The sequence below is a fragment of the Hypanus sabinus genome, chromosome 19 (genome assembly GCF_030144855.1).
Source record: "Hypanus sabinus isolate sHypSab1 chromosome 19, sHypSab1.hap1, whole genome shotgun sequence".
In the NCBI taxonomy this organism is placed as follows: domain Eukaryota; kingdom Metazoa; phylum Chordata; class Chondrichthyes; order Myliobatiformes; family Dasyatidae; genus Hypanus; species Hypanus sabinus.
The window spans coordinates 17,280,789-17,308,497 of NC_082724.1; the positions used below are offsets into that span (position 1 = coordinate 17,280,789).

The 27,709-nt window shown below is 37.5% G+C and overlaps 2 protein-coding genes across 5 annotated transcripts in view; both read right to left on the reverse strand.

The window, feature by feature from the left end:
• The window catches only part of acad9 (acyl-CoA dehydrogenase family, member 9), a 66,789-nt gene extending 51,571 nt beyond the window's left edge, over nucleotides 1–15,218 (reverse strand). The window contains exons 1-4 of the mRNA XM_059944099.1: nucleotides 14,945–15,218; nucleotides 12,398–12,491; nucleotides 6,490–6,591; nucleotides 6,203–6,309 (exon numbers count right to left, since the gene is read on the reverse strand). Coding sequence (XP_059800082.1) covers nucleotides 6,203–6,309; nucleotides 6,490–6,591; nucleotides 12,398–12,491; nucleotides 14,945–15,130 — 489 coding nt within the window. The 5' untranslated portion in view covers nucleotides 15,131–15,218. The remainder of the gene's footprint in view (nucleotides 1–6,202; nucleotides 6,310–6,489; nucleotides 6,592–12,397; nucleotides 12,492–14,944) is intronic.
• Nucleotides 15,219–24,684: 9,466 nt separating this feature from the next.
• Nucleotides 24,685–27,709, reverse strand: part of iqsec1b (IQ motif and Sec7 domain ArfGEF 1b) — a 447,242-nt gene continuing 444,217 nt past the window's right edge. For 3 of the 4 annotated variants that reach the window (XM_059944101.1, XM_059944100.1, XM_059944103.1), the window contains one exon: nucleotides 24,685–27,318. In XM_059944101.1, coding sequence (XP_059800084.1) covers nucleotides 26,734–27,318 — 585 coding nt within the window. In that variant the 3' untranslated portion in view covers nucleotides 24,685–26,733. The remainder of the gene's footprint in view (nucleotides 27,319–27,709) is intronic. The other variant, XM_059944104.1, reaches the window with a different exon arrangement.

The following is a 27,709-nucleotide window of genomic DNA, read 5'->3' on the forward strand; positions in this document are numbered from 1 at the left end:
ATAATATCAAAAAAAAGATTTAGGAATAAAAATTGGTAATGCTTGGAATAAATATAAAAATTTGGGTAATACTATCATCTTAATAGCATTAATTCGACCAACCAATGACAAAGACAATGGGGATCACCTGGTAACAAGTTGCTTGATTTGGTCAATTAAAGGTAAAAAATTAACTTTAAATAAATCCTTATGTTTCTTGGTAATTTTAATACTCAAATAAGTAAAATGATCTGTAACAAATTTAATTGGCAAGTGTTTATAAATTGGAACTTGCATATTTAATGGAAATAATTCACTCTTATTAAAATTCAGTTTGTAACCAAAAAAGCTACTAAACTGAGTAAGCAAGGACGAAATAGCAGGAATAGATCTCTCAGGGTCAGATATCTATAGTAACAAATCATCAGCATATAATGATGACTTAAATGTCCCTTCCCCACAAGTAATACCAAAAGTATTAGGTGATTCACGAATGGCAATGGCTAAAGGTTCCAAAACAATGTCAAATAATAAAGGACTTAAAGGACAGCCTTGCCTTGTACCACGGGATAACTGAAAAAAAGGAGATCTCTGATTATTGGTAAGAACCAAAGCCAAAGGTTTATAATATATTAATTTAATCCATGATATAAATTTTAAACTAAAATTAAAATTCTGCAACATATTAAATAATTATGGCCATTCAATTCTATTGAATACTTTTTTCAGCCTCTAAGGAAATAACACATTCTGGTATTTTGGATGAAGGAGTATAAATTATATTAATTAATTTTCTGATGTTAAAAGATGAATGACGTTTTTTAATAAATCCGGTCTGATCTTCAGAAATAATTTTAGGTAATATATTTTCTAATCTAGTGGCCAAAATTTTGGTAAAAATCTTAGGATCCGTATTCAGCAAGAATATAGGCTGATAGGATGCACATTCAGTGGGGTCTTTATCTTTTTTAAGAATTAGAGAAAGGGAGGCATCATAAAAAGATTGTGGAAATTTACCTACAGTTAACGCATCTTTAAAAATTTTACAAAGTCAAGGAGAGAGTATAGAAGAAAAGGATTTTAAAAATTCTGCAGTATAACCATCCGGACCAGGGGCTTTACCTGAATTCATTGAAAAAATAGCCTCTTTTATTTCGGTTTCCGTAATAGGTGCGTCTAGAAATACACAGTCTTCTGTTGTTAATTTTGGGATATTCAATTTTCTTAAAAATTCATCCATTACGGAAGAATCCTCAACAAATTCTGATTGATATAAAGAGTTATAAAAATCTTGAAAGGCTTTATTTATCTCTTTATGATCAATCATCAAAGTGTCATCTCGTTTATGAATCTTGGTGATTTGTCGTTTAACCGAAGCAATTTTTCAATTGATTAGCCAATAATTTGCCAGATTTATCTCCATGTACATAAAACTGGGTATAGATTTAATTAACTGATTTTCAATCGAAGAGGATAATAACAAACTATGTTCCATTTGAAATTCAACTCTTTTTTTTATAAAGTTCTTTACTGGGGGGTCACAGAATAAATCTTATCAATTTCTTTAATTTATCGACCAATATTAATTAATATTGCAGAATTAGTTTGTTTCCTAACTCCAGCAGAGTATGAAATAATCTGTCTGCGAATAAATGCTTTAAAAGTGTCCCATAATGTTCCAGTAGAGATCTCTTCTGTAGAATTTGTTGAAAAAAGTAAATCAATTTGTTGTTTAATAAAGAAAGTCCGAGTCCTGCAGTAAAATAGAGTTGAACCTCCAAGATTTAGCATTAGAAGATGAATCCATTGTCTTAATAGATAACTTCAAAGGTTCATGGTCAGAAATGGTAATTGAATATTTACAATCAATAACATCTGTGAGTAAACGATGATCAATAAAGAAGCAGTCAATTCTTGAGTAATTATGATAAACATGAGAAAAGTATGAAAATTCTTTATCGTTAGGGTGTAAAAATTGCCAAATTTCAGAAATTCCAGAATCAACCATAAAGCAATTAATAGGAGAGTCCAATTTATTCGGAAGAACCTTGGTGGGCTTAGATCTGTCCATTGAAGGATTTAAGCAACAGTTAAAATCCCCACCCATTATCAACATGTATTCATTTAAATTAGGAAAGGATGTAAATAGACATTTAAAAAATTCAGGACAGTCAGTATCTGGAGCATAAACATTAACTAAAACAACTTTTTGAATGAAAAGTGAACCAGTGACAAGCAAAAATCTACCTTGTGGGTCCGAAATTGTTTCATAGTGTATAAAAGAGGTTGAAGAATCTATAAAAATGGAAATGCCTCTTACTTTGGCTTGGGAATTCGAGTGATACTGTTGTTCTTTCCAAAACCTAAAAAAACGTTGACTATCCACCTTCCTCACATGAGTGCCTTGTACAAAGATAACTCAGCACTCATTCTGTGGAATACTTTGAATATTTTTTCCATTTGATCGGATGATTTAAACCATTAGTATTCCAAGAGGGAAGTAAGTTCAAGGAGGAACCGGAAGTTATGACACTCCAACCATTTTTGTAGTTTTGAGTCAGCCCATGAAGTAGAACTAAGCAAAAAGCAAGCAAAAAAAAAGAATCCCTCACTCCCCACCCTCGAAACCCCAGAAAAAAAGCCAAAAAGAGGCAAGCAGGCAAACTAATACTAATTTTATCCCCATGTCTCAAGATGGCAACTCAAACGAAAAAGTAAAAAAGACACAAACCACCCATATTTTTTTTAAAAAAGGGTTAGTATAAAAAATATTAAACTATAAAATTAGTGTTTATATATATAAACAAAAGGATTAAAAGAAAAAAAACTAAAATGTTAAAACCCAAGAATGGATAATATTGTATTAGTATTTTAAAAGAAAGTCCTTAATCTTGTTCAGACACATCCAAACGGACGCAACGTATCCAAGCACCAAGGTCTTATGGGAAAAAAGAAACATCTTAGGAAAAAGTTTTCTTAAAAAAACCTTAATATTTAAACGTTAGAGATATAGAAAAGTGTATATAAACTTAAAAAAATCTAATGAGTTATTTTTAAAATGAACAGAATAATATAAAAAGAACAAACTCAGAATAAACCAAAAAAAAAATGGACCTTTACTTAAGTGTGTAGAAAATACACTATCAACCATCACGTAAGAATCATCAAATTATAAAAGGTCCGAACCTATAGACTAATTATTAGCATAAGTAAAAAGTTAATACAAATAGTAAAAATACATGAGTCAACTCATAATGAAAAAAGTACTATTCTTCAAGGAATTTTTGAGCATCCGCTGGAGATTTGAACAACCGACAAGTCTCATCTTGAGAGTAACTCTCAATTGTGCTGGAAATAGCAGCGCTTGTTTGTAGCCTTTCTGATGAATTTCCGACATAACCGATTTAAAAGCCATTCTTGCCCTCAAAACTTCGGGACAGTAATCTTCCAGAATACGAAATTGGAAATTTTTAAAGCAGATCATACCCTTTTTCCGGGCAGCTCGAATCAGACGTTCTTTAGTATGAGGATAATGAATCCGGAGAATCACTGCTCGTGGTTTCGTACCTAGAGCTGGTTGAAAACGAGAAATGCGATGTGCACGGTCGATTATTGGAAGGGTATCTAGAACTTCTGAGCCGAATACGTCCATTAAAAATTTAGAGAAAAATACAGATTACCATTCTCAAAATTTTCCAGAATCCCAATTAGCTGAAGATTTTGTCTTCGAGACCGGTTTTCAAGATCAGTAATTTTAGATTTATAACGATCCAGCAGTTGAGAAGTCAAAGATTGCTGTTGTTCCAAAGTTTCAATTTTGTGATCTCTCTGGTGAGCGGCATCTTCGAGAGCTAAAATTCTTGCTTCTTGTTGAGAGTCCATTGTAAGTGATTGAAGTTTTACATTGACTGGCTTTAAAATTTCATTGAGTGTAGAAAGCTTTGGGATTAGTTTATTCTCCAGATTTTCAAGTTTCTTGTCCGTAAGTTTCGCAATTGCTTCCAAAGTTAACAGTTCTTTCACCTGTTTTGATTCCTTAGGTTCTCGTTGTTTAGACATTTTAACAAGTTGAAAAATAATTCAAACAGTTGAAAAAAATTTCATAAGTATCAACCCCTTTAGAATAGGTATAAACAGGACAATCAGGGGGTGATTGTAGGTTGAAAAAAATAAAAGGATTGGAGTGAGATAAAGAGCTGGGAAGTTGCTTGGTGAAAGAGATACAGAGCTGGAGAAGAGGGAATCTAATAGGAGAGGACAGAAGGCTATGGAAGAAAGAAAAGGGAGAAGGAGAATCCTTTCACCAATCAACTTCCCAGCTCTTTACTTCACCCCCCCACCCCCCAATTTCACCCATCACCTTGTGTTTCTCTCTCCCCTCCCCCCACCTTTCTACTCTACTCCTCCTGTTTTCTCCAGTCCTACCGAAGGGTCTCGGCCCAAAACATCAACTGTACACTTTCCCATAGATGCTGCCTGGCCTGCTGAGTTCCTCCAGCATTTTGTGTGTCTTGCTTGGATTTCCAGCATCTGCAGAGTTTCTCTTGTTTATATTAGGGAAAGGTTTAACTCCAGAAAGCAGCTTATCCAAAGAAATTTCCATCTTTTCTCTATATTCTTCCTTCTCCTAAAGTCTGGATTTACAGACAGACAGACATACTTTATTGATCCCGAGGGAAATTGGGTTTCGTTACAGTCGCAACAACCAAGAATAGTGAAGCAATATAGCAATATAAAACCATAAATGATTAAATAATAATAAGTTAATCATGCCAAGTGGAAATAAATCCAGGACCAGCCTATTGGCTCAGGGTGTCTGACACACCGAGGGAGGAATTGTAAAGTTTAATGGCCACAGGTAGGAATGACTTCCTATGACGCTCAGTGTTACATCTCGGTGGAATGAGTCTCTGGCTGAATGTACTCCTGTGCCTAACCAGTACATTATGGAGTGGATGGGAGTCACTGTCCAAGATGGCATGCAACTTGGACAGCATCCTCTTTTCAGACACCACCGTCAGTGTCCAGTTCCACCCCCATAACATCACTGGCCTTATGAATGAGTTTGGTGATTCTGTTGGTGTCTGCTACCCTCAGCCTGCTACATCAGTACACAACAGCAAACGTGATAGCACTGGCCACCACAGACTCGTAGAACATCCTCAGCATCGTCTGGTAGATGTTAAAGGACCTCAGTCTTCTCAGGATTGTAATTGTGTTTCCTTCTGTTGTTTCATTATTTTCCAAAGTACATTTAGCCTTTATCAGGTTCTGAAAAGGATTTTATCCTAAAACAACAGCTCTTTATGCCTTTCTGTTGATGCTGACTGACTTGCTGAGTACCTCTAGCATCAGTTTAGCTAGCATGAGTTATTTTGCCTTTAGCTAACTGTTCCTTTTTTCACTTCCTTCAAGGCGTTCCTTCTCATACCATATGAAGTTGTGACCTTCATTTGCCATCTAATTCTAGCCATATAATGGAAATTTGCTGTAGCTTGGCATGAATTTCCCCCTAGCTAGGTCATAGTGAAAACATCCAAGTTCAAAAAAAAATTATCATTGTGCTTTTTTCAGTCACGAATAGAAACAATTAATTTGAGAAATTTTTCTGGACATCAATGTGAACAATCAGCAAATTCTGCAGTTAAACCAATTTCAGAAGGAACAAAGTTCTTGACTTCGCCTGTATAAATGGTTGAAAACAAACCATGAGAAAGCAAGACCTGAGCGAACTGGATTCAGCAGAGAAGCAGAATTAGTTTAGAAAAAAATTGGGAGAGTACACGATTCTTGAATCAAAGCAAGCAGAACAATTTGCTACACTGCAAAACTACCGGCAAACAGAATTCCTGCCAAGGTCCTACCAACTATGTAAGTGATACCTTACGGATCACTCGCAGGGTAGGTTCAGGGGTCACATTTCAAATGGTGATCGGAAAGGTGTCAGGATCTAGAAAGGCAAGGATGGGAAGAGAGAAATGGGCCAAATCTTGTTATGCTTGTTCAGGGACACTAACTAGGCTTTCAAATGCTGCCTGAGAGGAGGCATAGAATGGAGGTAGGAAATGGAGCTAAATTAACAAGTTTAGGAGCTTTTCCTTAAAAGGCCATACTGATGAATTGTTTTCTTACTCTGGAACGTTGAAACACTGAACTCAATTTTCCCATTCAAATCAATGATTAACATTTACTTAGTCAAAGGAATGGCAAATATCTGTATTACCTTCAGTCCAATTGCTTGATGAGCTGCCAGAGTAACAGCAATGGACCCATCCAAGGAAGTAATTTCCCCAAGACGTGCATACATCGTATTTGATAGGCCAAGGCCACCTGCAGAGAGCGGGTACCAACAAATTGGCAGTCGCATTTTTGTCAAAACTCAAATAAATCTGGTAGTTAATTAATGGGCATTGTCCCAATTATGAATGTATAGCTATTTGAATGTAAATTATGTGACTAGCAAGTTTATATATCAGCATTAGCTTTGTTCCTCAGTACTTATAAACTTACCGTACTCTTCGGGAATCTGTTGTCCAAAAAGGCCCAGCTCTTTGAGCCCTCTCATAGTTTCGGATGGAATTTTTGCATCCAAATCAATATTCTTTGAATCAACTGTTGAAGAAGAAGAGGCCAAATTATATATTCACCTCATTACGTGTTAATATATATATATTGTTATGCCTGCAGCCCCCTCCTTTGTGAGAATCGCAAGATCACTATTGAGTTGGGTCAGGAGACCCAGGAAATGAGAGAGAGACGTGCGGAATATCTTGTTGCCCCGGGGATATAAAGCTACGGGACATGGCCATTGTCTCTGGAAGACGAACTTGTGGATTGAGAATACTGTGCTACGTGGACGCCCTCAGGCAAAGTGGGCTGGTTGAGGGAGGGATTGCATCACCCCCAACCTGATTGACATCTGCGACCCTGCGAGTCAGGATAAAAGAGGGTCTGTGGGAACAGCCCCTCAGTCGCACCAGAAGAAACGCTAGCGATCGCATAATAGCAGGAGCCATCGGAAGGAGGCCATGTGCGTTCGGTTCCATTGCCTGGAACTGGTGGCTTGTTCTACGGAAAATGGCTTTTAGCTAACAACGGGGAAACCAACTCCCCCCCCCAACAAAGGATTGGCATCATAAAAGAACTGGGCAAGTTTAACCCGACTCTCTCTTAAACCTAAAACGCTGCAGCTTGAACAAACTAACAGTGACTTTTATATTTCCATTGGACACTACATTATCCCCTAGACAACGATAGAGCTATTTCTTGTTGATTATTATTATACCTGCGCTTTTAGATTTAGTATTGACGACGCATATTATCTGTACGTTTGCATTAATCTTACTTTTGTGCTCCTTTTTCAATAAATACTTTTAAAAATAGTACCATCAAACTTCAACGGACCTCTCTTTGCTGGTAAGTGACCCAGTTACGGGGGTTCGTAACAATATATATATATAAAACATGCCTATGCTATTACTAATCAACGTTTTATCACAGTTTTAACTACCTCACCTCTCATTTCCTGAAGCAACTTGACTGATTTTCAAAGACATTTTGTGGCGTTTTTGAGCAAATTTTAGTAGTAAATTGAGTTTACTCCATTTTTGCTCCAAAACAGTGAAGCACAGTGTTTGGTCCACAGGATGCTTTTGTATAACCCCCTTGAGTGAACTGCAGGTTTCTACCGTCTTGATATCAAATACTAAAGTATATCCTGACTGACAATTCTCTGAGTAATGCAGAAACCTTCTATTGTAGGGTTCCCCAACCTGTAGTCCATGGACCCCTTACTTAATGGTCTATGTCCATGGAGTAAAAAGGTTGAGAACCCCTGTTCCAATGTAAGAGTGAATTCCACACACAAGAGCAATGTAAACTACGTCTCAAATTAAAAGTGCACCTGGGATATTTGTGAATATCTCTAACATTAATAAAGAGTGAAAAATATTCAGAATTTCTCAAAAAATTTAAAAGTTGCAAACAGAGCATACAAGTTAAACCAATTAATTCAAAAATGCAAATTACATAAACATACCTCTTCCTCTCCACTAACTAGTGCTTGAATCTTAGTCATGCAGCATATAAAAAGGCTCTTTGGTCTACCAACTCCATCCTGACCATCAATTCAAATCTATATTTATCCATTTACCAGCTCTTGACTTGTAACCTACAACACCTTGATGTACAAATACTTCCCAAAAATTGTTCATTGAATCTGTCAATGTCAGAACACACTGACAACTTCTTTGAAATGGTAGAGTTAACTGTATGAGTAAATTCCACCCACTGAAACAGGGTGTGCTTATTTGTGAATGTTTCCATCATTAGAGAAGGATGAAAAGTATTCAGAATCCATTTTTAAAAATGTATTTTTAATTTTGATTCTTCTGCAAGCTTACAATTTTTCTTTTCCATTAAGCATTTATTCATTCTAACTGTATACTGCCAAAGAAATAATTATTTATGTGTGAAGTTGATTTGACATTAGAAGTCAAGCAACTCTTCATGCCTTTCTACCACCCTTCCATGCTGTGTTTCTATCTTCAGGGATCTTTGGGCTTACCCTTAATACTTCCCCAGGGCCCTACTATTCATCAGATGTCGCTACCAGTATCAAACCTCCCTAAATGCATCTCCTGAGACTTCAACATTGAATTCCACCTGCTTTTGCTCTGCCCAGTTTACCAACTGATTACTATCATTCTTATCTTAAAACTGACTTCTTCACAATCAACAATAAGAGTATCAATGTTCTCTGTATACTTACTGATAACACGTCCTGCATTCACTGAATTCATTAATACACATGAAACAAACAAGGATCCCAGCACCAATCCCTGTGGTACATTATTGACCCAATCACTAACACAACATCTATGGAATAAAGTACATACAGTCTACGTTTACACAGATGCTGCCTGGCCTACGAGCTCCTCCAGCATTTTGTGTGTATTGCTTGGATTTCCAGCAACTGCAGATTTTCTCTTGCTTGTCATAGTTATATGGGATTGCTCAACAATTCTGTGGTGACCATCCTAATTAATCTTTGCATTTCCAAGTGAAATTACCCAATAATTTCTTGATCACTGATAATATATTGTATAAAATTATCCAGTTTATCGCTGCTGTCCTTCTTAAAGTTCCACATTTGCTCTCTTCCAGTCACTTGACACTTCAACTGTGGCAACAAAAATTTAGATATCCTCATCAAGACCATAGCAATCTCCTATCGCAAGTGGGGGCACATCTCATCAGGCTCTGGGTATTTATTTGCCTTTATACCCATTAAAGCATATTTTTAATCTGAACATGCTTTAGAAATTCACCTTATCAAATGAAATCTCCAAATACAATATCTTTCCCTTTAGTGAAAATAGATGAAAAGTGTTAACATAAGACCTTGCCCACATCTTCTGGACCCACACATGGAATTGTCCTTCAGTGCCTCACAGGCCTGGCTCTTTACCTAATCATTCTGTTGCTCTTCACATACTGATAACCTTTCTCAATATATAGAACAGGCTGGACTTGAATTCTTTTTACTGGTGCTGGTTCAGCAGTCAGACCCCCTAGTAAACAGCAGGGAGGTTGGTGCTTCTCTGCTCTATACAATTAAGACCACTCTGAAAGTTTGGAAATTCCTGCACCTGGCCATTAGAAGTGATTTGGATTGGCAGTCTGCCCTGCCACAGAAAAGTTGGGCACCTCTTCGAATAAAATGTTACACAAAAGAGAACTCCAGCCTACAAGCTGAAACACTCCCATTGATAAGTTTACAATAATTGTACTTTGCCTTTTGTGAAGAGAGAAATGTCCACGTGGACACAAACAGGAATAGCGTGAAATGTTTTGAAAGCAATTTGATTTTTAATCTATTGAACTGTCATACACCAACACATGCAGTAAGAGCTGGTGGATATTAAAAATATTTTTAGTAATTGAAAATCTGGTTAATCATAAGTAGCAATTAAAGATTAAAAAGCAAATAACATGAATAAAAACAAAGATATTCAAATTTGCTGCCACTACTTCCACCTTATTGTTCTCATATGGAAAATGTCCCATATAATCAAATCAACTCTATATAAATATTTATTTGATAGTATATAGTTAGATCAGAAAAGAAAAAAATATCTGACAGAAGAATACTTATCACTTAATTCTACAAATACAAAGGAACTGGCAATGTTTTCCTTTTTTACTTTGATATTGATATATAGGAGACTAGCCTTTACAGCTGAAAGTTCTAGCTATCTTAACCTTGCCATAGTTTTTAAAAGAAACAAATTGAACTATTAATAAACAAGAGAAACATGCTGGAAATACAAGCAACACACAGAAAATACTGGAGGAACTCAGCAGGCCAGGCAGCATCCATTGAAAAAGTACAGTTGAGGTTTTCCATAGATGCTACCTGGCCTGCTGAATTCCTTCAGCATTTTGTATGTGTGTAACTATTTATAAAGTTAGTTTTTACAAAGCTCAGATCAATACTTTTCTAATGAGATTCTTTCTGGAAAACAAGCTCTATCTTCCAATGTATATTTCCATCATTCCTTGAAATATACCTAGTTTAAATCACCATTTTCATTCTATCTACAGCCTCTTTATGATTAAGGTCTTGAGCATTACATTTGTTTGCTTCACTACTTTGAGGTGACGGATTCAAGCAATCCACAATGCTAGAATACCTCTGTGTTCATGAATCCCGGTTAAATTGCACCACTGATGTCCTTCCTCAATTCAAGCACCACTGCCTCGTGTTTTTTTTTACACTTATGTTAAGGTAATTTGGTCCTATTGTCAATGGAGGCAATTTCAACATTACTCTCTCATGGCATGATTTAAACATCTTTGATCGAGGAACATCACAAGGGTGGTCAAAGTGATATTGCTCTTCTAATTAGCATGCAAAATCCATCTACTCCAAATCCCAAACTGTACACAGCTGATATAGGAATCTTAATTAAGGTAAAGTTAATTGAATCAAAGCCTTGACAAATTCTTTTCAAGAATCATAATATCAAGCAGTACTGACGGAGACCTTTTGGCCCACCATACATGTTCTGACTACATTTGTTTACATAACACATTCAGGCAATACCCTCCAGGTATGATTTGCAAAGTAATCTAATTTTCCTTCAAATCAATCAAGTCCCTTTTGGTAGGTGAAAGTTGTGGCCTAACCCTATCCACTCCCACCATCTCACTCATCTCTAGTGAAAGGTGTGGTTTTACTTGTCAGTAACACTCATTGAGATGGCCAGCTGAACAGAAATTGTGGGCTTTGTCCACAATTGCCTAACTGGAAAGGGTGGAAAAGGGCAGTTCCAGATAAGCAAACACTTAGCTGCTATGTTTGAAGAGGGATATGGTAGAAAGTTTACTGTAAACCATTTATTTTCATACAAAGCAGACTCTTCATAAACACCACTTCAAGGAAGGGTACCTCAGCTGCAATGATTTATTTTAAACCACCTTTGAACAGTATGTCGAGAACTACATCCATATCTAACTCTTTTTAGTGGACATTGCCTCTAAATTCGTTACTGCTCTTGGAAGGAGGCAGCATTTATTTTGAGGTTTTCATCAGGTCTTATTGCATTTACTTTTCAGTGAGGCTGTTCTTAATTCTCATCTCTTGGTGAGTAATTACCTGACTTTGTCAAAATTTCTGGATAACACTAAATCACATTTTTGAATGTTCTGCTTAGCCTTTGATTGATATAGCTGCCCTGCAGACTCGAACGAAACAGGGAACCTACACCACTTGCATTGATATATGCCCACAAGATGTAACCCCCCCCTCCCCTCCCCCCCAGGCAATATCTAAGCTCTGGGTTCACGCCATATGCTGCATCCATTGACTTAAGCATACCTGCATCTATGGCCATATTAATCCACTGGAAAGAGTATTTAAGCTCCTTAAATACAATTTTTTTTCTCTCTACAAGATGAACCTGACAGTGTAGAAATTTACTTGTAATAACAAAATAGCATTTTATCTGTAACAAAATGGAACCTGTATGGTACCAGAGTGCTCTGCTAATAGCATGCTTGCAAGATTATGCTGGTGGATTGAATCCTCATCAAACTGCAGACCAGTGGATTTGATTACTGGAAGAATATCAAGTACAGTGATTAAGCTGCAAAACAGGGTGTCCTCGAACTGAAGCTCTACTTGGGTATAAAGCAGTGGCTATGCTGTCTGTTTTATTGAAGCTATTGTTTATGCCAGCCTTCTCTTACAGCAATTAAAATAAGCAAAGCCAATGTTAATTCACTCTAAGTAAATTGTTGTTTGTTATAAGACGTAACAAAAAACAGTGCTTGACACTTTACAAATTGTACAAATTATAAAAATATAACCATGAAAAAAAACAATGATCCCACATTAGACAAAAAGAAAACGCACCATCCTCATTGAAAAACTTTTCCACAGGCACAACAAGTTGACTGATCTCCTCCAACTCTTCTTTGCTGATCTCTGGATAAGGAAAAACTTCGTGCTGGAAAATTATATAAAAGTATTGAATGTTCGTTAAACATGAGTTTACTTTCAATCCAAAATCCTCAGAATAAAATCTTAAACTGATTAACTTCCTCACTGCTAACTGTCTTGTTCGGAATTAGAAAGCTCTAGAACAGGGGCACCCAACCTTTTTTATGCCATGGACCCCTACCATTAACCGAGGGGTCCATGGACCTCAGGTTGGGAACATCTTCTCGAGAATATTGAGCAGAAGTAGTGAACCTGGGTGTCTACATTGACTTTAGCTCCTGTGAAATCCCGTTTCATTGGCAGTTAGGGGCAAGAAAACTATTCCCTGATTACTTTGCAGTATTTGCCCTCCTCCATGGTAAATAGCACTTGGAAGCAGTACTGGAAATAGCAAGAACTTTAAGAATATAGAGTGTACATTTGGAGAGGCTCTTCAATACCCATCAAGAACAGCCAGATGGATCGCTGGACTGAGACCCAGGACAGAAGCCAGCTCTGCCACGTCTGATCATGAGTCGTGGTGGCGCAAAGCGTACTTATTTGTCATCTACAGCTACAAATGTGGGTGATCCACCCTGGCTTCCATCTATAGCCCCCATTATCAATGAAACCAGTCTTCAATCAATTCATCCCACATACAGAAGACATCCCAGCAGCTTCTGAATCAGATACTGTTCTGGTACAGTTACATCAGCATGTACTTGACAATGTGGGGAAAAAAAACACCCAATCACCTTCTATACACAAAAACGGTTAATTGCCCCAGATTCTGTCTACTCTGAAACAGTAAATCGATGGAAGTGCTAGGAAAGTAATCGCTACTCACTGATAAGTTTAGTAATGTCCAGTTAGGCTTCACCAAGACCACTCAGCACAGCCTTGGAGCAAACAGATACCAAAGAGTCAAATTCCAGACAAGGAGAGAATGGTTGCCTAACTGGACATTACTGAACTTATCAGTGAGAAGCGATTACTTTCCTAGCATTTCCATCCACACAGTCCTTTAACTTTAAAGCAGTCCATAATCTTCAGCCCCCAGTGGACCGCGATTTGCAAGCGAACACACACATTGGACTTTTGACTACCCAGGTGGACTCACAGACCTGGGCCTCTGGCCAGTGAGGGCTGGCTTATGGATTTCTGACTTCTCCCTCCTTTGGTCTATTATCATCTATTGGTTTTGCTAATTTTGAGTGAGAGATTGTTGTTAATCAATTTTCAACCTCCCTCCCATATGCCGACTCATTACCACCCTAGATTCAACCAACAACAGTGGTGTCATCAGCAGACTTAAATATGGCATTGATGCTGTCCTTAGCCACACAATTATAGGTATAAAACAAGTAAAGCAGGGTGATAAGCTCACAGCTTTGTTGCCAATCTTTACTGACTGGGGAGATGAGGAAATTGAGGATCCAGTAATACAGGGAGCTCTTGGAGTTTAGCGATGAACTCAGGGGATGATAGTATTGAATGCCGAGCTGTCGTCAATGAAGAGCATTCTGATGTATGCATCTTCATTGTCCAGATGTTCCAGATCTGGGTGAAGGGCCAATTTATTGACATCTACTACCTATTGTGATGGTAGGCAAACTGGTCACTCCTCAAGCAGAAGGTGATATGTTTCATCATCGAAGCAGGTAATCGCGTTCTTCTTGGGCACCAGTATGACTGAAGCCTGCTTGAAGCAGGTGGGGCCTCTGAAAACTCAGTAACTCCTAGGAAGAAATAGTACAGACCTGCGTACAAGAAACCTGGAGCCAACAGTCAGGCAGAGGTGAAAAATCTAAAATTACACAGTACACAGGACAGCACAGTAGTGTAGTAGTTAGGACAGTGCTTTACTGTAACGGCAACCTGGGTTCAATTCCTGCTGCTGTCTGTAAGGTGTTTTTATGTTAACCCCGTGACCATGTAGGTTTCCTCCAGGTGCTCTTGTTTCCTCCCACGGTCCAAAGACGTACCAGTTGGTAGGTCAGTTGGTCATTGTAAACTGTCCCATGATTTGGCCAAAGTTAAATCGGGGGTTGCTGGGCAGCACAGCTCTAAGGGCCGAAAATGCCCATTCCATGCTGTATCTCAATAAATAAATATATAAATCACAGACACCTAGATAACCATGGTTCATTTCATCAGACATGTTCTTGCCTTACTCCAAAACTTGGTTTATTTGTATTTCTACAAAAGTAACCACAATTTGCTCTCACAAGCATAAAATATACATGCATACAACTGTGTGTGTTTTATACATATATATATATATATATATATACACACACGCATATACATATACACACACCCACCCCCTACATACACATATGTTCACATGCATATATACATATTCACATTCCTATATACATACACAGACACATGCATATATATACACGTGTGATACACACACACACACACACAGCCCAGCCCTATCGCCGCCATTCAGACCGCTGTTCCTGGGTACCGTACCTGGTTAATTTTGCCCAGAAACAGGTCCTTAGCATAGGCCAGCGTTCGACTCTGAGAGCTGAATCCGCGGCGGTGAATAGACGAAGACAAGGGCCGGAGGCCAGCGGGGCGTTTCCTGGCGGCCCACAGCAGCGCCCTGAGGGAGAGGCACCCGAAAGCGGAGCCGCTCATCGCCCACGCCGGCATGGCTCAGGCTCAGGCTCAGGCCCAGGCCCAGGCCCGCCCGTTCGACCTCTCACACCCGCCGCACTTCCGTCACTATTATCGCGCTACATTCCGGCCGTCGCCACCAGCAACCGGTAGCGCCCCTTCCGTAAACAAAGACCAAAGGTTTACTAATGTGTTGGGGGGGGGGAGTGACAGGCAAACTCTGTAAGTGGCAAGCAAACTAAAAGTACCGAAAAACGAAAACAGAAACTTCGGGCAACAACCTTTCCTTACAAATAGTTAATTTTTCTGACTCGTGAATTTTAATGCTCTCCCTGAAGTCCTCTACTTGAAGTTCAGTAGTGGACATTGCATATTCCATTCCCGCAAATATTTTTTGGATTAATTATTTCACGCATAAAATCAGTTATTAAGGGTCAAAGAAATTATTCATCAATAATTGGATTGATATACAACGGAAAACATTCATCAGAGTGCAATGTTTAAGTGTTTTTTCAGAAAGAATAGTTGGTAAAAGGTTGAAAGTTTCAGCACAACTAATTTCTACAAGATCTGAGTGGACTTTAGAAATGCAACTGCAGAAGACGAATATATCACCAACAGCATCTTCTGGATCTCAGTTTTTGACTAAGCATTTGTGAACTCCAAAATTATTCAATTATAAGGAACAGTGATAGTATCTCCTTCAGTTTCACATATAGGCCAATATTTCTTTAAACATGAATGCTGAAAAATTCAGGAAGTGGGGAAAAAAAGCAAGCAGCACCTACCTGGAACAAGTAGTTGACCACATGGGATAAATTGGTTAAGTTGGTTATCAGCATTGTTTGTTGTTTGGAACTGGAAATGGATTGTTATTGTTACATGTATGGAGGTTCAGTAAAATGCTTGTCTTGTATACAGTCCATTCAGATCAATTCATTTCACAGTACATAGTACACAAGGTAAACAATAATGCAGAGAAAGTGTAGTGTAAGTAGACAGTAAGATCATATTAGGTAGTTTGTGACATTAAAAGTCCATCTTATTATACTAGGAATCATTCAATGTTGCGGTAGAAACTGTCCTGAAGCTTGGTGGTATGTGATTTAAGGTTTTTATTTATTTTGTCTGATGTGACAGAAGAGAGAATGTTTGGGGTGAATGGGGTCTTTGATTATGCTGTCTCCTTTATATTTCAAACTTTTCCCATCCCTAATTCTCCATCAATACACCCTATTATTTTTTACTGCAGCGTGTTTTATTAATCTCTTAACATTTTAGTTGCAAGTTCCAAATTCTAATCTCTCTTAAGATAAGGAAGTTTCTATTGATTGAAAGTCAGTCTCTTGCTTTTATGGTCCCTATTGTGATACTCCCAAGTGTTGAAATATCTTATTTTGGTGACATTACTTAATTTAATAGTCTTGGAAGTTTTTTTAAGTAGTCACTTCTCATCTTTCTTTCCTATAGAGTCATATTTTCAATATCGAATCAGAATCAGGTTTATTATCACCAGCATATGTCATGAAATTTGTTAACCTGGCAGCAGCAGTTCAATGTAATTCATAATAAAGAAGAAAAAATAAAGAAAATCAATTACACTATACATATATTGAATAGATTAAAAATCATGCAAAAACAACTAACATATATTAAAATAAGTGAGACAGTGTTCAAGGGTTCAATGTCCATTTAGGAATCAAATGGCAGAAGGGAAGAAGCTATTCCTGAATCACTGAGTGTGTGTTTTCAGGCTTCTGTACCTCCTGCCTGATGGTAACAGTGAGAAAAGGGCATCTCCTGGGTGCTGGAGGTCCTTAGTAATGGACGCTGCCTTTCTGAGACACTGCTCCTGGAAGATGGCCTGTACCCAAGATGGTGCCAACTAAATTTACAAACCTCTGTAGCTTCTTTCAGTTCTGTACAGTTGCCCCTCCCATACTAGACAGTGATGCAGCCTGTCAGAATGCTCTCCACAGTACGTCCAAAGAAGTTTTTGAGTGTATTAGTTGACATGCCAAATCTGTTCAAATACCTAATGAAGTATAGTCACTGTCTTGCCTTCTTTATAACTGCATTATGTTGGGACCAGGTTCGATCCTCAGAGATCTTGACACCCAGGAACCTGAAACTGCTCACTCTCTCCACTTCTGATCCCTCTGAGGATTTTGAATTTTGATCCCAAAATGTTCAAGTTCTGCCAGCAGCAACAGAAAGAATTAAATTCAAGTAAAGATCTTGAATACAAAGCAAGTATCAATAATTGTGATGATGACACTACAGGTCTTCCTCAGCTTACAAACACTCATACATATGGATGGGCATTTGGGAGACCAGCAGGATGGATTTGCCAGCTGCTGCAGGTACCTTCTGCCAGGTGGGAACTCAGTTCATTGGTTTTGACTTGCAAATTATTCAGGTTGCAAATAGTTCACAGGAATGGAACCCTACCATAACCCAGGGAGGACCTGTACCTGCAGGGCTTGAGAACCTGAAGAGTGGGGGGGGGGGGGGGGGGGGAGGTGAGGCTAGCAGTGTTCAATTTTCTTTAGCTTTCCACCTTTGCAGTACCTGATTCCAATAGAGTATGATTCTCATCTCCAGTGATGAGGTGCTATTTTTTTGCTCTTTAAAAAAATAGGTCCAGCAATTTCAGCTTGAAATTAACGTTGATGCTTGTAATCAAGTCAAGTCGCTTTTTATTGTCATTTCGACCATAAACTGCTGGTACAGTACACAGTAAAAATGAAACAACATTCCTCCAGGACCATGCTGCTACATGAAACAACACGAAACTACACTAGACTTTCTTTCTTTTCTTTATCAATCTTTTTATTAATTAAAAAAAGTACATATATATAAACAAGAAGAAAATTATCTCAAATATCTATATAAATAACAATTCATATAAAAGGTAAAATAAACATTGTCAGGATCATACATTGTATTAATCTAATAGTATGTAATAAAGAATAAGATAATCCATTTTCCTCTTATCATTCTGTGAAAAGAAGAAAAAAGATTAAGAAACTAGACTACAGGACTACATAAAGTGCACAAAACAGTGCAGGGCAGTACCATAATAAATAACTAAATAATAAACAAGACAATAGGCACAGTAGAGGACAAATTCAATATAATAATAAACAATGTAGGTGTCAGTCTAGACTCTGGGTATTGAGGAGTCTGATGGCTTGGGGGAAGAAACTGTTACACAGTCTGGTCGTGAGAGCCCGAATGCTTCAGTACCTTTTGCCAGATGGCAGGAGGGAGAAGAGTTTGTATGAGGGGTGTGTGGGATCCTTCACAATGCTGTTAGTTTTGCGGGTGCAGTGGGTGGCATAAATGAATGAGATATGAACTCTGTGAAGCTATTCGGGATGTTAAGATACAATAGCAGTCTAAAATTGATTATCCCAGACCTTTGTGGAAGGGCTTACATGCTATAATAGACTACAAAGCCAAGTTGGGCAGTTTGGTCAACAACAAAGTATCTGTTCCCAATGGGCTTAATGCATTCTATGCACGCTTTGAACAGAAAGGGATTGGAAGGTCAACAGCGCTCATTGCACCTGAAACCACAATTACTGTTGAGAAAGCAAAATCAGTTTTCCAGAGGGTGAACACATGGAAAACCTGGCCTGAATGGTGTCCCTAGCCATGCCTTTAGATCCTGTCCGATCAACTGGTGGAGGTATTTGTGACACTTATAGCATCTCCCAGGTTCAAACCGAAGTCCCCACCTGCTTTAAAAAGACCACTATCGGAATCAGGTTTATCATCACTGGCATGTGATGTTAAATTTGTTAACTTAGCAGTAGCAGTACAATGCAATACATAATATAGAATAGAAAAAGAACACAAAATAAAATAATAATATATAAATCAATTACAGTATATGTATATTGAATAGATTAAAAATTGTGCAAAAGAACAGAAATACGATATATTAAAAAAGTGAAGTAGTGTTCATGGGTTCAATGTCCATTTAGGAATCAGAAGGCAGAGGGAAAGAAGCTGTTCCCGAATCGCTGAGTGTGTGCCTTCAGGCCTCTGTACCTCCTACCCAATGGCAACAGTGAGAAAAGGGCATGCCCTGGGTGCTGGAGGTCCTTAATAATGGACGCCGCCTTTCTGAGACATCACTCCTTGAAGATGTCCTCGGTACATTGTAAGCTAGTACCCAAGATGCAGCAGACTAAATTTATAATCCTCTGCAGTTTCTTTTGGTCCTGTGCAGTAGCACCCCCCCCCCCCCCCAATACCAGACAGTGATGCAGCCTGTCAGAATGCTCTCCATGGTACATATAGTTTTTGAGTGTATTTGTTGGCATACCAAATCTCTTCAAACTCCTAATGAAATATAGCCACTGTGTTGCCTTCTTTATAACTGCATTGATATATTGGGACCAGGTTAGATCCTCAGAGATCTTTGACACCCTGGAACTTGATACTGCTCACTCTCTCCACTTTTTATCCCTCTATGATTGGTATGTGTTTCTTCATTTTACCCTTCTGGAAGTCCACAATCAGCTCTATCATCATCCCCGAAACCTACAAAAAGCAAGGTAATGTGGCTTCTTGACCATAATCCAGTGACTGTGACTTGAGACCATAAGACATAGGTGCAGAATTAGGCCATTCAGCCCATCAAGTCTGCTCTGCCATTTCATAATGGCTGATCTTGGATCCCATTCGACTCCATATACCTGCCTTCTCACCATATCTCTTCATGCCCTGACCAATCAGGAATCTATCAACTTCTGCTTTGAATAGACCATAGGCTTAGCCTCCACTGCAGAGCATTCCACAAATTCACCACTCTTTGACTAAAATCATTCCTCCTTACTTCATTTCTATGAGGTCGCCCCTCAGTTTTAAAGCTTGCCCTCTTGTTCTGAATACCTTACCAGAGGAAACATCCTCTCCACATCCACCTTATCTAGTCCCTTCAACACTCAGTAGATTTCACTGAGATCCCCATGCATTCTTCTAAATTCTAGTGAGTACTGGCCCTAAGCTGTCAAATGCCCTTCATACGTATCTATCATTGAGAAGTGCTTTGAGAGGTTGGTCACAAGAGGCATTAACTCCAGCCTCTCAGACAACCTTGACTCACTGTATACATGTCTCCTAAGTGATACAAACTGATACTTGGACTGGAAATTGTGGTTTACAGCTTTACCAATCAAATATTGCTTTAATATTAACAAAATGATAATTTAAATTTCAGTTTTGAGGAAACCATTAATAAAGCTAGATGTTGTTTTGCCTAATATATTGCTGAATATTAAAATATTTGTGATTAGAAAATCTTATTGCAACACCTAAGTTCAGTAACAATATTTTTGTTGACCCAGTCTCCCATTCAGAATTACAAATTTATGCTTTCTTACTCACTCCTCCCAAACAACCATACCCACAACTGAGATCAAGTTTATTTGTTTTCCACACCTGAGTCCAATGGCGTAGTCAAAATGTCAATAGGCATTCAGTTGGGCAATGTGGAGACCCCATCCTCAGATGTTTCAAGAGCCACCAAGTGTGAGGCAATGCTTTGCATTCGACAAAAATATTCTTTATTTAATAGGTTTTAAAAGTTTCATCAGATACTTAAAATCCAATTAAAGTTAAATAGACATTAAACATTAATATTGTTTAAAGCAAATTAAAAAATCAAAATAAAAACCTTAATTTTTTTTGTTCCATACACATCAAACATGCAGTGTTGGATTCTGCAGTGGATTTGACTTTCCCTTGGATTGGAGAGCAATTTCCTGTGGTTCAGCATGATTAGATGACATGACTAAACTCCACTGGGAGTCCATTGACAGGGAAAATTTACAGATTTTGCCTTTCAAATCTGTTGGAGCAAACACGAGGAAATCTTCAGATGCTGGAAATTCAAACAACACACACAAAATGCTGGTGGAATACAGCAGGCCAGGCAGCATCTATAAGGAGAAGCACTGTTGACGTTTCGGGCCCATACCCTTCGTCAGGACTAACTGAAAGGAAAGATACTAAGAGATTTGAAAGTAGTGCAAATCTCTTAGTATCTTTCCTTTCAGTTAGTCCTGACGAAGGGTCTCAGCCCAAAACGTCAACAGTGCTTCCCCTTATAGATGCTGCCTGGCCTGCTGTGTTCCACCAGAAATCTGTTGGAGTTCTGGATTTACTCCAGTTTAAATGGCTGAATGCTAGAGTTCTGTGTGAATGTTGTAACAATACCAAGCAAGATCTGACTCAGTGTTTCAATTATTGTTATTTATTTTCCTCAAAGATCTAAATAGTATCAGTACTTATCAAAATCTGCTGGGAGAAGGACGCTCTGCATCAATTTCTCAACCTGGATTATTACAAGGGTAAACTCTTTAAGAGAAAGGGACTAAAAACTTGGAGCAGTATCAAAATAGGATTCTGCTAGGACTTAGACCTAATTCTGGTCTTGTAATGAATTCCATGTTTTATATGACAGGTTTGGGGGACACTACAATATTAGTGTGCTTACTGAGTGTGGTCGAAACAAACCATTCTTAACCTTGGCTGCTTCTGGCTTCTGCTATCCATTGGTCACCTCTTTTTGCTGTCTTGTCCTTATCAGTTATCTCCAGACACCCATTTTCTATGTTCCTCTGAATAATTTTCTGCTCATTCTGCACTCTCCATTAACTTCATCCCATCCAAAGCCAATCCCACAGGCTATCCTGCTTACTAATCAGTCCTGTCCTTGTTGTAGAACAACAAGCTAATGTAAAACAACTGCAAAGTCTGTAATTCTATCCATTTCTTTCAAATATTTCTCCCCATTTCAAGTTCCATTCTTTGTACCACCACCAATAGCAGTGGTAGTTCTACTCACTTAACACATGCACAGCACTTTCTAAAATCTTGCTTCTTCCCTCCAAGATTCCAGATCTTTTATAGGAACAGATTTTAAGTTACACGTGGAAAGTTGTCCTATCAAATCCACTATCACCTGAATTATTTGTGGCAAGGAAGCATAATTTACATGTTTTTTAAAATCAAATTGATTGGCATCAATTTTAGCTTTGTGCACTCTAAAATGTCACTGATCTCATGAAGTAAAATGTAATATATTCACAGAAAAGTGACAGTGAATGCATAACATTTGTAATAATTTGGAAAATACGACTGCAGCATGAAAAACTAAGCCATAGTAAACTGCTTCCGTCTCCTGCATCAAAATTTGCATCCATACCATTGGAAATCCCAAAGCTTTTATGAGTTGCTCTGTTGCATCATGATCTTAGCAAAATTAAGTCAATGCAAATCAAAACTTGCATTCTATTGAATACAAAGCAAGATAATTGTCATTGTTGGTGAACAATCGTTTCAGTAGTGTTGCAACAGGTAGTGTAGTGCAGTGTCTTTGGTCAAGCTATCTTTAGATGCTTCATCATTGACCTTCCCTTCCAGTATAAAGGTAAGTGTATCTATGTACAATAATAATTTCTTGATCTTTAATTCCATTTGCACTTCCTCAAAGCAAAGCATCCATGTAGCACAACATGGACAGCATCAAGTAATATTTGCATCAATTAAGTTCGAGGTAATAACCATTTTTCCTTGTTCTTCAAAGCCATTATCACTAATTAGCATTGATGGGTGAAGATAATTACTTATTATCAACATTCTGGGACCCCCTATAAACCAGAAATGTAATTGTTCAGCCACATAATTGTGGCTATAGAACACAGCCAGAAGGAAGCTATCCTGCAGTTGTAATTCACTCCTAGGCTACCAAAATCAAAGCATAATTTAGAAATACGATGGAACATTCTCATTGTCTGGATAAATGCAAATCTAATATTTATGAAACCATGTACGGCCAAATAGCCTTTCAATGGTACCCAGCCTTCCAGTCTAAAACAGTCTGTAGCATGTACCATCTGCAATATACACTGCGGAAACTTGCCAAGATGTTTTCAATAACATTTGACAAACCTGAAATTTTTGTGACAAAGAAGAACAAAGATTTAGCAAAGACAACAATTATGGCCACTGCTTTACCTTCTCAACGGCATTTAAGGTTGGGTAAAAAAGCTGCTATTTCTAGTGAAGCCACTTCTCATAAATAAGGTTTGGTTATGCAATGATCATTACTTAACTCTGTTGCAATTACAATCACAAAGTTTGTGCCAATATATTTTGTCTGGAATGACTTGTTTAACTTTTAAACATAGGTGAAGGTTTGAATTTTCCATCAAAAATCATTTTGCAGGACCTACATATAATTACACCTTGTATAATAATAGCAGTCTGTTACTGTGAAGATCAAAGCCTACAGACCAATAAACAAAAAGCATGCGTAAGATATGATTTTAATAAAAAATATAGGAATTGTCCAAAAGGAAAATGGACGGCAACAAGCAGACAGCTTTCTTTCTGAAAAGGTAAGCAAATCACAAAATAAAAAAGACAAATATAGTAGTTATGTATGATTTATTTTGCGTTCTCCACATTATCACAGTCATAGTTTGACATGGATAGGGTTGCGTACTACTTACAACCATAATGCATATTAGAATGAATCCACTCCTCTCCTCATGTACATAATAAATGGATCTTAGTTGCAAATTAGTTGCAATGCATGGATTCTTGAAAGCATCTGACAATAAATGAGTATGCTTTCAAAAACCCATTGCTTGCAACAAGCAAACAGTCTGACATGGCTGCCACAGAAGTACAATAGATCTAAGCATTACGATAGTTCAGCAACAGAAATAATGCAACCCTATAATGACTATGGACATATTGATAAAACTAATTTACAAATATATACAAATTAAAGAACTGTCTATTCATTAACCCCCACCTTCAATCTAGTTTCCCACTCCCTTTCCCATCTCACCCTTGAGATAAAGTATTCCATTTTTAGCCTATGTACACAATTACTTTGCTATATTTGCAGGCAGATGTGGCAGTGTCAAATGATTTTGTACAATGAGTACAAACCTAAATACATGCTGGACTGCAGTAACACATCGCTTTACATGAGACAGTAATTTAACATCAAAAGTTTAACTTGTATCTGCTGACGTTCATTCAGTTCTTTGTTACCAGAAGCAATAGGCTTCTGCAGCATGCATTGCAAGATGGGAAAACATTTGACATCAGATGGTTGCAGCTTTCTCTCCTTTGTAAGCAATACAATACTTGTACACTAATATTAAAGTGATCTTATCCAAAAAAATCACATTATGATACATTTCATTCTTAACTTAAAAAACTCAATACAAATACACATTAGTTGTGTTATTCCAGAAAAGATCAGGTCTGCAACATCTGCAAGATAAAGTGGATGAATTACAAGCCATATAATGTCTTCTCAGTCTGGCATCATTTGGTAGAAATTATTTGTAAAAATAAAAAAAAGAAAAATACCCAACATCTTCATGAAAGTATATGCTTCAGTCAGAATTTTACAAATGACATATGCCATGTGTTGGAAATCATTTACACATCAACTCTCAGGCACATCTATACAGAAACCAGGATAAATTGATAATGCAGATATTTAAGCAGTAAATATAAAAAATAATCCACACTATTCCTAATTTAATACATTTTTATTTACAATGAAAGTTCACGATAATCTCAAACAATTTATGCACAGTATATGTAACAAACAAAAGTATTCATGAAGGGGTTATTGTGCAATTCTTAGAGGGACTTAGAACAAGTGCCTCCCCCACCACTATCATCTAGAATGGCAACCAGATCTTTTTTGGAACAAGTTTTAGATTATAGTTAGACTATAGTTATAAGTACAGAGGTATGAAGAAACAGTCTAAGTATTTTAATATGAGATCAATTTACCTCAACTATATTTAATGTCAACACTGAAATTTTGCAAATATACAGTATGTAGAGTGTAGCCTCACATTATTAACATTAAATGACATGCAAGATAGTCTGTTTCATTGAGAACACATTATTCTTTATACAGAAAGGAACAGAATCTCAGGAATTAGTCCAAATAGAGTGATAAGACAATGTGATCCAAGTTATTCAAGAATGATTAAATTAATAAGCCTGACATATATTCTCACTTCGTAGTACATACTGTAACTGTAAGAAAATATTGCACACACTGGAAACAAAACTGGAAAAAAAAAGGCTAAACTCTATTTGCTGTATTTGCTCTCTATGGCAGCTAACAAAGTGCTCAGTTCATAGATTTGCTGGCATTTTTGTAGGGGAAACTGTTATTTTTAGAAAATAAAGAGTCTGAGCTGGTCTTACTTTAGAATGGTCCAGGCCAGTGATGTTCCTTCACTTTTAGCAGACCTTTCACTTTATCACTGAATACATTACTTTGCAAGCTTACTAGTGCTGTCACATCAACCATGTGTCTGCTGCAATAGTTTGATATTAGGCGATATCAACAATCCACATTTGAAATAAAGGGACAAAATTTTAAATTTCAGGAAAAAAGTATGACAGTGATGTGAGTGTGAGATGTACTCAGCCTGCTGAGTGCAATGTACTTGGAAGCAAAAAAATATATCTCTCTCTCTTTCTTAAGAAAATGGAATTTCATCTTTGAAGGTTTTGCTATCACCTGCTAATTACTCTCAGTGCAGACTTCAGAATATTTGTGTATGTATGTACATGAAGTTATGTTTGTGTATGTAAACAGATCAAGTAAATTTTGACCTATTCTTTAAGTTTTACCTTCATTTGTCTCCAACTGATAAGCAGTGCTTTGGAATGAAGGATGGCAAGTTCACATAATCAGATGCCAACTGAATAGCAAACAGCAATAAATCTCATTAGTTAGCTCACCTAGAATATTAATTATATTAATTTCAATACTGAAGTCAAATAGGTGTGCAGTGTCTCTTATTAAAATATGCATGTTATACATAAAGCAAATTCTGATTAAAATATTAAGTGATGATATAGTTGGCACACTTAATAAAGCTTATTTATGATGTGTTTGTTATAAGGGGCTAAGCTGAATAAATACTGAAAGTGTTTATTGTTGCCCAAAATTCTACAATTTTAAGTCTCTGTGAATAGTTGAACAACTTTTTTAAAGCAAGGCTTATTTTGCAGCTTCAGGTTACTAGCCATTACTTTCTATGTGCAGTTAAACTATCAAAGACTAGAATTCAAACAAAGCCACCAGAACAATTTTCTGTTTACATAAGCATTTCTTCCACTGTCAGAATCCATTGTCACAAAGCAACTCTCAAATCATTTGAACCACATCAGGTATTTTGTTAAAGGCTGCCAAATTTGAAATAACAAAACAGCTGTCAGGAGGTACACCAAGGGAAATAAAATATGTTTTAACTACTGGAAAAGTAACAGTACAAGCACTGAATGGTAAACAGCACAAAAGGTTTCAACCTGCCTCAAGCAAGACAAAGAAACCTAGGAAAACTTTCCCCTGGGTAGCCTAAGGGACTATGTCAATTATATTATTTCTAATTTTGTACTGGGACTGTAAATTCAATTTTTCCGTGGGCTACTATCAATAATACACAGTAGTATTTTCAAGTGCTTTCAAGTTTGGAAGTTAGATTTATATATTGCTGCATTTAAGTGCCAGTGCAGCTTTCTTGTGAAGTTACAAGCATACAGCATTTTTAATTTTTCCTTTCCTCCTACACTATTGTACTGATGCCACTTGTGTGTTTGGTCTTGCTTGTGCTAGGAGCAGATGGGGGTTGCTGGCCATGGAGATGCTGAGGGTGCTGGGCATGAGCAGGGTGCTGGGAATGGGAAATAGGCACAGGAGGGTGAACTGCATGGGGGTGCTGTTGCACATAGGGGGCATGCTGGGAGTGAGATGCGTGCTGGGAATGCGGTAAGTGCTGGTGATGCTGATGAGGGAACTGCGCATGTTGAGGAGGATGGTAGTGGTGATGGTGGTGATAAGGAGGTGGTAGAGGCTGTGTCTGCTGCACGTGACAGAATTGGGAATGGTGTGCATGCAGCTGCTGTGACGGTATTTCTGTCTGAGCTGTGTGATGCATAGCTGAGGAATGTTGCTGATGTGGAGGATATGGAAGCTGCTGAGATGGTCCTGCTAGAGAAAAACCCTGGGATGATTTTCCTCTTTTACTGCCAAATATAGAACCAAGCAACGATGATGAGTTTGACATTGTCTGATGTGGACGGATTGGATTTTCTCCTCGTGTAGATGAGCTGACTCTTCGATGTACATGCGGGCTGTTAATGACTGATCCCTGGGAGGAAAAAGAAAAAAATACTTCAATTATTTAAGAACAATTGTTGAAATTTACTTATATCTGACAAGTATTTTTTAACTACATAAGATTAATCCATATGTATTGTTTTGATAATTGGATCACTTTTTTTTCAATGATTATGCATTGTCCTTATCAGATGTCACAAACGAGTTTCAACAAACTAATGTGACTGGACTTTTAAATGATTGACTTATTTTGAAGGAATGATAAACGCTATATATTTTACATATCAATTATAACATTAATCTATATATAGGCTTGTAACATTAATTTATATAAAGTAAAATGATTTTTGTATTTTATTTTATTTACAGATACAGAATGATATCAGGCTCTTCCAGCCCATTTACATCCATGTGACCAATTA